At 48.4% G+C, this 10783-nt stretch overlaps 2 protein-coding genes across 2 annotated transcripts in view; both read left to right on the forward strand.

Moving 5' to 3' along the window:
* The first annotated feature begins 1570 nt into the window (after positions 1-1570).
* On the forward strand, positions 1571-3011 carry nop10 (NOP10 ribonucleoprotein homolog (yeast)). The gene is made up of 2 exons (XM_062449162.1): positions 1571-1821; positions 2472-3011. Exons 1-2 carry the CDS (start codon positions 1768-1770, stop codon positions 2610-2612), a joined length of 195 nt encoding a protein of 64 aa, XP_062305146.1. The 5' UTR covers positions 1571-1767; the 3' UTR covers positions 2613-3011.
* Positions 3012-3165: 154 nt separating this feature from the next.
* The window catches only part of LOC134010079 (solute carrier family 12 member 6-like), a 17790-nt gene continuing 10172 nt past the window's right edge, over positions 3166-10783 (forward strand). The window contains 8 exon segments of the mRNA XM_062449946.1: positions 3166-3307; positions 4857-5653; positions 7575-7669; positions 7889-8017; positions 8192-8216; positions 8219-8337; positions 8740-8794; positions 10052-10236. Of these exon segments, the coding sequence (XP_062305930.1) occupies positions 5443-5653; positions 7575-7669; positions 7889-8017; positions 8192-8216; positions 8219-8337; positions 8740-8794; positions 10052-10236 (819 nt within the window). The 5' untranslated portion in view covers positions 3166-3307; positions 4857-5442.

Here is a 10783-nt window from a genome sequence, read left to right on the forward strand (position 1 = left end):
TGCAGGCTTGCCAGATGAGGAGGAGGAAGACTGGTGAGGCTGTGAAGAACTCTTGACGCGTGGGCGTGGCTCTGTTTTTAGTAAGCGTGGGCCGACACGTGTCTGATTATAGGACCGTGTGCGTGCGTGTAATGGCCTGGGTGTCGTCTGGGCAACCGTTGCTAAGTGCGATGCTGCGTGTGCCTCGGCGGGCTGCAGGTGTGTGTGTGTGTGTGAGGGCAGCTGCAGGGGGAGGGGCAACAGCGTGGAGGCTTTTAGGATTCCTTCCTCCTGGCAGGCAGACTGCAGAGGCCACACACTTGGTTCTGATCCAGATATGCTTGGTCCCGGTCCAGAACATGAAACGAGAGCCGACGCAGGCTGGGCGGGCGATCCTGGTGACAGGTTTCCCAGAACAGCCGAGTCATGATGGTGATTCGGTGGGCTTGGTTCTGGACCAAATGCCTCTCGAGTGGTTTGAACCGGTTCCGGCCTGTCTTTAAGCTGAGGTGATTCTGGTGAGAGGTTTCGTACAGATCTTGTGGAGTCTGATTCCTCTGTGGTCTGAGCGTTAGCATCAGATACCGGGGTCAGTCGACGGGCAGGGGCTGCATGATCCGAAGGTACCTTAGTGGGGTCTGCAGACAAAGTTCCAGGTTCAGTCATTTGGCTTGGTTCATTTGTACTTAGTTGCTTTAGGGGAACCTCTTTGGTGTCCCGGTCTGGTTCTGACGACGAGGCAAACCATGGCCAGCTGGAACCCACATTAGAGTGACGAGCCAGGCCTTCACCTCTGGAGGGATGTTCTTCTGCTACCTGGCTCTGGGCCAGTCTGGGCTCAAGTCGTTCTGTGGCAGTTGCTGGATGGTCACAACCCCATACAGACACTGCGTCAGACACAGGACACTTCGCCTCTGGAAATTCTGTTTGTTCTTGGGCAGGTTCCAGATTTTGTGGTGGGTCAGCTGGTTCAACTTCTCCCTCAGAACTCTGGGCTGGTTCTGGATCTGGTGGTGGGTCTATCTGTGATCCAAGCTCATGATGGTTTGTACAGGGAGGGGGGAGAGGAGAAGGACAAGGTGGATTGGATGACACTCTCACTCCATCTTGATCAGGGGTGAGTTGAGGGTGTTTTGCTAGAACTGAATCCATCCAGTGTGTGTCTTTTGTATCTGTTAAAAGATATGTAACATTTAACAATATTTTTTTATCTTGCCATTGATTAGTAAAGGTGTAAAAGTAAAGGTGAAATTATTGTTGGCCATCATTGTAAAGGAAAATTATGCTGTTGAATAAGACTCACCTGTATGGAACTTGTTAAAATGAGATTTCAGCAAGCCTTCATCTCAGACATCAATTATTAAGCATTTTTTCATTCATTCTCTTTCGAAAGGAAACATTCATGTATTCTGATTCTATTTCATTCACTTCCTATCAAAGGTTCGGTCAACAATCAAAATATTCCATACCAACCACTTGTAATGATTCAATGCATAGATATATATGATTCAATGGATGTCTTCTTTCGGTAAATTCTTGGTCAACGCTCTAAAATCACTGCAAATACGACTCCGTCTCCCATGGTGCTTTGCAAATGCATAACCTTCGTATACGGATATCCGGCCACCCGCATTCGGCAAGGAAGAAATTTGTCTGCACGTGTTACACAAAATCTTTCTTAAAAATCTTCGGATAAACTCCCAAAAAGTAACCCAGTCTCTGTGGTTGTAATAGCTTCTGCTTTTTATTTGAAAAGTTGGTAAGACACAGTCTGCCTTATTCGCCAAGATGTTCCTGCAGTTCTACTTGAACGAGAATGGGGATAGAATCTACACTCTAAAGGTAGGCTATGTTTACCTCAGAATAATTCAGCCGTGTTGTAGCTACCTAAAATGTCAGGCTACTTGTACCACGTTTTACATTGTAACCTTTATTGTATGATGTGGGAAGTTTATATTTGGAAACAATTTAGCTAATTCGAATTTGACTTAAACAAATGGAGTGATAATCTTAATTTGGCCTAGCCAGTAGCCTATAGCCATACCGACTCTGAACAGTTGCATGTTAAATCGTCAGCTAGTCCCTTATTTTTAAAACTGGTGTCGTGTCAGTATTGCAGAGAACAAATCTGATTTGGAGTAGAAAGATTGTCCAACGGAGGGAATTACATTGGCAGTTGTAAAGACACACAACATAACATATAATTTAATAAAACATGAAATACTCTTTTGGTCTGCCCTCCCTCCCCCTCTCCCTCTCCCTCCCTCCCTCCCCCTCTCCCTCCCTCCCTCCCCCTCTCCCTCCCTCCCTCCCCCTCTCTCCCTCCCTCCCTCCCCCTCTCCCTCCCTCCCTCCCCCTCTCCCTCCCTCCCTCCCCCTCTCCCCCCCTCCCTCCCCCTCTCCCCCCCCTCCCTCCCCCTCTCCCCCCCTCCCTCTCCCTCCCCCCCTCTCCCCCTCTCTCTCCCTCCCTCCCCCTCTGCTCTGACCCAACAGAAGTCGGACCCTACTGGGCAGCCCACTAGCTCGGCCCATCCGGCCCGCTTCTCCCCGGACGACAAGTTCTCCCGGCACCGCGTGACTATCAAGAAACGGTTCAATCTTCTCCTGACCCAGCAGCCCAGACCCATCCTGTGAACGCGAGACTGATGGATGGAGTGTATTAATGGACTATTGATTAGCTATTGGTCGTTGTTGATGGACGACCTATTATTTTTCCCGCACTAATGTGCCTTTGGGGAAAGTAGTGGGATGGACGGTCATTGGCGATGCAATAGTTCTGTTGAAATTATTGGTGATGAAGTGCCACTCTATAGGCCCTCTAGACACCCTTTATCATTTCCCAAACCCTTGAACATTGCTTTTATTTTAGAAGGTGTCATTTGTTTACTTGTGCTGTTATACAACACTTACACATGACAGAACATATTGACAACTTATTGTAATTTCTTTAATACATCTTGGGGAATTTCTAATTAGTTTCCGAATATGACATTGGTTTGGAATGAAATGAGCAATAAATGAGTAAAAAGACAACGCCCGATCGCCTTTCCTTTACGTGTATGAACCAGTATCTGGTAGACAAGTAGTCCCCTACACCATGTCAACGAACTTTCTCACTGACACGTATGCCGTATTCACACTCACGCAACTGATATTTAAAAAAAAAAATATAAAAAAACAAGTGTAGAGGAACTGAAAGCATGGGGGCGCGCGCAATTCCGTTCTTGGAGAAAGTGCCGACAAGAGAAAGGATGAGATGAGAGCTCCGCATAAGGCATCTTCACTTTTAGAACAGCGCAACCGTAGGAATCTGAGGCACTGCATATGTGGTATGTGTTTATTATGGTGGACTATTTCATTTATCATTTGCCGTGGATGTCGGTTAAATCCGTAAACGCGAGATGTGCCTGAGTTGTCACATTTATCAGCATGGCTAACGGCTAACGCAATGTAGCTAACGTTAGCCAGCGATATGTACTGTAAAAGGACCTGGCTTTTGGCTTTTATACATAAAAATGTCTCAGCGATCGCCCGTAATGAGCTATACCGTGCAGCTGTACGAACATTTTAATTGCTAATTTGCTGTGTACTCTGTGTGCAGTTATTGAAGCCAGCTAGCTAATACGCCGTAGCTTGTTTACCGACGCATAACAGCTGCATATTACAGACACGCCGCCTTCTTTTGTCAACAAAACCATAAAAAGTACGCATGTACCTTGTAGTGTATTTGCCCACTACTAATCTCAGGTTCTCTCAATGTGATTTATACTCTTGCGCTTTGGAAAAATTGTTATCATGATAACCGGTTCAGGCTTGAACCATAATTGGCTTAATGATAGCAGGTTAGCCTGTCTGTGAGCTAGTCAATGGGATGGGGTAGAGCTACCTACCTAGCAATGGAATTTCAAGCAGGTGGTTTATGTCAGTGACAGTACTCGCCATGTTGACCTGAGAATTGATAAGACCTGTTCAACGAGAACAAATGTTATCTTATCTAGCCATGTCTGTCTTGCTTGGTTATCTAGCTACATACGGCACACAGAAGCATCACCAGCCGTCAGTGTCCGAGTACTAAGAACTCTACAATGTTGGGTACATGTACCTAGCCTAGCTACCAAATGCTTTTTTTTTTTTTTTGACGAAACGAACATAAGGACATTCGTATTGGAATGCAGTTGATTGATGGAAGTGAGTGAGGCGAGTTAGTGGACTGACGATTGTCAACTTCACTGCTACAAACCACCCGGCGTATGAACAAATTGCCACACCCCCTCACTCATGTCTGTGTTTAAAACAAGTAAGACAAGCTGTGTGGCGCAAAAATTTTTTTTTAACGAAACTAGGCAAACATTTCCTCATTCCCTTTCTGTCAAAGACAGCCGTGCAAACAGAAAGAAGCACAAAAAAATCGCCTCCGCATGTGGAAAGCTCACTGAAGCACTGACCCAACCGGTTGGAACCGCTCTGGAATAATAATTAAATTATAAGCCGCACCAAGGCACTACTCTACTCAGTTTTTTTTGCCGGTGAAAACGCTGTATGTGCCTGTGCTTGTCTGTTGACTTACCGGAGCACATTATGTTCACATCAGTTACTGTGTGTTCGGATCTTATACCTATTAATAAAAACAAAGCCTTTAGACTTCACACCCTCAAGAAGCAGTGTGCTACACCATATGACCTCAGATAGTTACCTTTCTCAGTATGATGTAAGATCTATAAACGTTAAAATGGCGACTAGACAGTTTTATTATGATAAACGGGTCACATTATCAGTACTGCCCTTAATGAGGTTTACACCCTCTGAGTATTGCTCCAGTAAACCTGTACAAGTGTCTGATGCATGGCAAATCTTCTCCTCTCCCCTCCTCTTTTTCAGTTACCTTACCTTACCTATACACCTTTGTGTAATGACCCCATTTGTCACTGGCAAGACGGCATTCTCCTAAAGGTTATCACATCTTTAAAAGCGGCATATGATAGACAAGACGCAAGCCTAGTTTAACCTGGAATGTACACAGTAACTACCTGTTATTATAAGGCAGTTAGCAAAGCAACAGTTCACGTGTGAGAGTGCATGTCAACCACCAGCACCAAAACCAGCTCTGTCTGGTTCCTACTCAACTATATCCAAGGGAAAACAGTGAATATATATTTTAATCTCTACATAATCTTTTCTTTATATGCAGTTTACTACTCAAGACAGCTAAAGTAAGTGTTTACGAGAATCACAGTTTATGTAAAACTGCTAAATCGAAGACATCCTATCGTCAGACCGATATCCGACTATCTTAACCCTCCTGTGATAATAGAAACCAGCTAAATTCAATGGATACGTGCAGACCACAGTCTAGCCACCTGCTCACAGCCACCTGAAAGTTAGCTACATTTAGCATAATCTAGCTAGCCAGCCCCCCCTCCATTCCTCCTAAAACTCCCGGAATCTCCCCCACCCTCGAGTCGTCATGGCGTCAGTGCGGTTCACCGTCACGCCCACCAAGGCGGAGGACCTACCAGGGCTCTCGGACACGTCACCTGACATCAGCTCCCGCTCAAGCGGGCGCGTTCGTTTCGGTTCCCGGGAGAGCGTCCACCGCAGTGACCCAATCAGCGATGGCTCAGGGGGCGGTGGGATGGGCGGGGCTGAGACACCGGACTGCAGCAACACGGAGCAAGGTGATTATTCATAATAATGTATTCATTCATTAATTCAATCATTCCATCAGTCAATCTTGTACACATTAATTTATTAGCATTTTCCTTTCATCCAAATGTATACAGGTATGGATTTGAAACTTTTATGTGCTGTTAAATGCTCTACCACGCTATACATATAACGGTGGTGTCTTTGGTACCGAACTGACAGTTATGTTCAAAAACAGCAGGTATGGATAGAAACATAAGTCAGTTATGGAACTGCGCTACAGTTTGGGCGGCGTCACGCATGATGTCTGAGATATTGATGGCTTTGCGACCAGTGGTTTGTGAATTCATAAGCCAAATGATCCTAAGCAATTTGGTGTTGTGGAGCGACTAACTGTCAGTGACATCGCCCCCTAGTGTCCGATTTGAGTTAAGCCCTGATGTTAAGTCTGTAAATGCGATGTAATAAGCGCCGGTTGAACACGCACTGGCTTCAGGAATAGAACCAGCAAGATTATCTAGTTTCGGTTTTTGATGATTGCTGTGATGCCGTGTGTTTATTTACAGCAGTATTAGAGGAGCCAATATAGACAGGAACACGTGTGTACACACACACACACCCGAGAGTGTGTGGAGAAGATGATATGTATTGACAGGTTGGTCAGAGGCACACGCAGTGCGGTAGAGGCAGGAGGGTTATTTACAGAAAGGTCTAGCCGTTTCCTAGGCCGTTATTTCAGGCTCTTTTCCAACAAAGCAGTAATTGAATTTGACAGTATCATGACATGGAACGCAGGCAAACACACACACACACACACACTCACAGACCAAGGCCTAGAAAAACACACATTCCTGGGCTGTTTTCACATTTCTCTATTACTTTTAGCCTCAAACACAATGTTGTCATGGTAGCACTCACACAGACAAACACACACACACACTGTCACTTGTTAACTGAGCTATTTTATTAGTAGGGGAGAGCAAAGGTAGAAACTAGCAAGGATTAGGGTTTACATGAACCCGCTCCTCTAAGGCTTGCATGCCTGTAATACTGTGTGTGTGATCATGTGAATGTGGATGTGTACAGTGTGTCTTTGTCTTAGGAGCGTGTCAGCATTTCTACTGCCACTTTTTCAGATTTTCATTTCGTGTCACAAGCATGTCAGTGTATGCTGCATGTTCTCTAGTACTACAGTGCCATCACAATAACATCTCATGTCCACTACATTTATTCTTTGTAGTGTGTCTGTGTGTATATTATTTTATTCTACGTGAGTGTGTGTGTGTGTATATATGTGTGTGTATGTGCGTGTCAGTGAGGGAAGGGAACTGAGAGTGCTAACTCAGCTGGCTCTGCCTCTGCTCCCTAGCTGACTGAGGTGGAACAGGACGTGGAGGGAGGGGGACCGGGCGGAGGAGGGTGGGTGGGTGGGTGGGTGGGTGGGTGGCTGGGTGGGTGGCTGGGTGGGTGGGTGGCTGGGTGGGTGGGTGGCTGGGTGGGTGGCTGGGTGGGGGGGTGGAGGAGTGCAGGTGTGGCCCTGCAGCTGCTGCCCTCAGGGCTTCGGCTGGGTTACTGTGACAGTGATGGCCTCCTGAAGGGGACTGCAGCACCGGGTGGGGCTTATTCAACATGTCTGACTACCTCTCTCTCTGTTTGTCTGGCTCTCTCTGTCTGTGTCTGTCTGTCTGGCTCTCTCTGTCTTGGTCTCTATGTCACTCTTCCCTTTCTCCCCTCTGTAGGGCCTCTTCCTCTTCCTTGTCTTTCTTGTGGGTTTAGCTGCAGGCCTTACGTGTGTTTTCTGTGACCGCTTGTAAGAGGGGCTATGCAAATATCATTTGATTTGATTTCCTCCTTTTTCCCCTCCCTCCCTCCCTCCCTCCCTCCCTCCCTCTCTCCCTCCCTCTCTCCCTCCCTCCCTCCCTCCCTCTCTCCCTCCCTCTCTCCCTCCAGCAGGTGATGGCAATTCCAAAGTGTCGAGCGTCTACATCAATAACACTCACGGGGTGGACGACGATGATTTCTACGACAGGAACTTGGCGTTGTTTGAGGTTAGAGCCGCAGGACAGAGACGGCAGGGCTGATGTATGCAGGCTACAGGAACACTTCTGACTCACCATCTCACCTCCCTCTCTCCATCCTCTCTCTCCGTTCCCCATCATTCTCTTCTTTTTCTCCTCAACTTTCTTTCACACCTCCCTCCCTCCCTCCACACCTCCCTCCCTCCCTCCCTCCACACCTCCCCCCCTTCCCTCCCTCCCCCCCTCCAGGAGGAGATGGACACCAGACCCAAGGTGTCGTCCCTGCTGAGCCGCCTGGCCAACTACACCAACCTCATGCAGGGAGCCAAGGAGCACGAGGAGGCCGAGGGCATCGGGGAGAAGAGGAAACCCAGGAAGGTACACACACACACACACACACACACACACACACACACACACCTACACGCACACAGCTATACCGGCATGCTCTCTTCCTCCTTCCCTTCCCTTCGCTCATTCATGTAGAACACATATTTCTTATTTCCTCCTCTGTATGCATGTTTGGTCGTCTGTCTGTGTGTGTGTGTCCAGTCCCCCCAGATGGGGACCTTCATGGGGTGTACCTGCCGTGCCTGCAGAACATCTTCGGGGTCATCCTGTTCCTGAGGCTCACCTGGGTGGTGGGCACGGCCGGCGTGCTGCAGGCCCTCTGCATCGTGTTCATCTGCTGCTGCTGTGTGAGGCCTCTCTCTCTCTCACACACACACACTCACTCTCTCTCTCTCTCTCTCTCTCTCTCTCTCTCTCTCTCTCTCTCTCTCTCTCTCTCTCTCTCTCTCTCTGTCTCTCTCTCTCTGTCTCTCTGTCTCTCTCTCTGTCTCTCTCTCTCTCTCTCTCTGTCTCTCACACACACTCACTCTCTCTCACACACCCTCTCTCGCTCTCTCTCACACACGCACACACCCTCTCTCGCTCGCTCTCTCTCACACACACACACCTCTCTCGCTCTCTCTCTCACACACACACCTCTCTCGCTCTCTCTCACACACACACACACCTCTCTCTCTCTCAGGGTTTTTCTTCCAGGCGATACTAACTCTTGTGTCTCTCCATTTCTCCTTCCTCTCCTCTCTGTCCAGACGTTGCTCACTGCTATATCAATGAGTGCCATCGCCACCAATGGAGTCGTCCCAGGTATTCCCCCCTCATCCCTCCATCCTCTCATCCCCCGCTCGTCTCTGAAGTCCGTTGGATAATGGACGCCACAAGCGACGTGTCTGTGGTTCTAATGTGTCCTCTTGTCTCTCTCTGTCTCTCTCCCTCTCTCTCTCTCTGTCTCTGTCTTTCTCTCTGTCTCTCTCTCCCTCTCTCTCTCTCTCTCCGTCTCTGTCTTTCTCTCTCTCTCTCTCTCTCTCTCTCTCTCTGTCTCTCTCTCTCTCTCTCTCTCTCTCTCTCTGTCTCTGTCTCTGTCTCTGTCTCTGTCTCCTTCTCTCTCCCTCTCTCTCTCTTCTCTCTCCCTCTCTCTCTCTCTCTCTCTCGCTCTCTCTCTGTCTCTGTCTCTCTCTCTCTCCCTCTGTCTCTCAGTTCACTCACACTCAGACTACAGCTGAAATATCCCTGATGTCACAGTAGACCTGTTTGTTGTATGGAACAGCTAACCAGCATTTACTGATGACATTTGATATTTGATTATGAAACAAATCAAAGGCTCACTTGATTTGAAGGAGTACCCCCTTCCCCTCCCAACACATGTAAAGATAACAAAATGTGTTATCTTGCTAACGTGACGACCTTGCGCACGACCTTAACACGTCACCAACATACCTCTACAAACCCATGCCCCCCCCCCTCCTCCTATCCAAACGGCCAGTTAATATGTAGTGTGAATAAGGGAGTTACTGTGCAGTCAAACACCTTTACACACCCATCCCCTCTATTCCTATCCAAACGGCGAGTTAATGTGTCGTCTGTCTGGTGAGTTACTGTACAGACCACCTCGGTCACCATGTCACACGGTGCCTGCTCTGAAACATGCTGTAGATGATCATCTCAGTTTCTCTTCCTGTGGGCTGACGAGCTGGTTAGGACATCGCTCTCGGCCAGAGTGGGATATCGTTTCTGTCTCCTGCTCGCCATCACAAGAGACTTCTCGACTGTCTCTAACTTTTTCTTTCTTTCTTTCCTATGCAACACCCATAATGTTACTAACACCCATCCCCCTCTCTCTGTCTCTCTGACTCTGTCTCTCTGACTCTGTCTCTCTGTCTCTGACTCTCTGTCTCTGACTCTGTCTCTCTCTCTTTGCCCCATCTTTCTTGTTACACTCTTTCTATCCTATCTCTATCTGCTCTCTTCTTCACTCCTTCTCCCTATTTCTTCACTGTCACCTCTCTCTCCCCCCCTCCCTCTCTGTTCTCCTCCTGTACCTCCCCCCCCCCTGTCTCTGTCCAGCGGGAGGATCCTACTTCATGATCTCCAGGTCTCTGGGTCCAGAGTTCGGCGGGGCGGTGGGCCTGTGTTTCTACCTGGGCACCACCTTCGCTGGGGCCATGTACATCCTAGGAGCCATCGAGATCCTGCTGGTGGGAACCCTCAACTCCCTCCTTCCTCACCTCCCTCCTTCCTCACCTCCCTCCTTCCTCACCTCCCTCCTTCCTCACTTCCTGCTTCCTCACTTCCCTCCTTCCTCACCTCCCTCCTTCCTCACTTCCTGCTTCCTCACTTCCCTCCTTCCTCACCTTCCTCCTTCCTCACTTCCTGCTTCCTCACTTCCCTCCTTCCTCACCTTCCTCCTTCCTCACTTCCTGCTTCCTCACTTCCCTCCTTCCTCACCTCCCTCCTTCCTCACCTCCTGTTCCCTCCTTCCTCACCTCCCTCCTTCCTCACCTCCTGTTCCCTCCTTCCTCACCTACCTCCTCACCTCCCTCCTCCTCACCTACCTCCTCATCACCTCCCTGTTTCATAAACACCATCCTCCCTTCTCCTCTTTCTGTCCTGCTCTTCACTCCCCTCCTCGCCATCAACACCATCATCATCATCACTGTCCTCTCCAGCCTGACCCTCCTCAGTGTCGCAGTCTCTACCTTTAACACCATAGACGTAATCACAATCAGATAACCATGGCTGTAATAACAATGAATAATACATCATGTACTCATTCAGCGGATGCTTTTTAATCCGTCG

The sequence above is a fragment of the Osmerus eperlanus genome, chromosome 23 (assembly GCF_963692335.1).
Source record: "Osmerus eperlanus chromosome 23, fOsmEpe2.1, whole genome shotgun sequence".
Taxonomy (NCBI): domain Eukaryota; kingdom Metazoa; phylum Chordata; class Actinopteri; order Osmeriformes; family Osmeridae; genus Osmerus; species Osmerus eperlanus.

Coding starts and splice junctions, on each gene's coding strand:
- nop10 (XM_062449162.1), top strand. CDS start 1,768: ATGTTCCTGCAGTTCTACTTGAACGAGAATGGGGATAGAATCTACACT. Junction 1,822..2,471: donor ATAGAATCTACACTCTAAAG/GTAGGCTATGTT, acceptor CTGACCCAACAG/AAGTCGGACCCTACTGGGCA.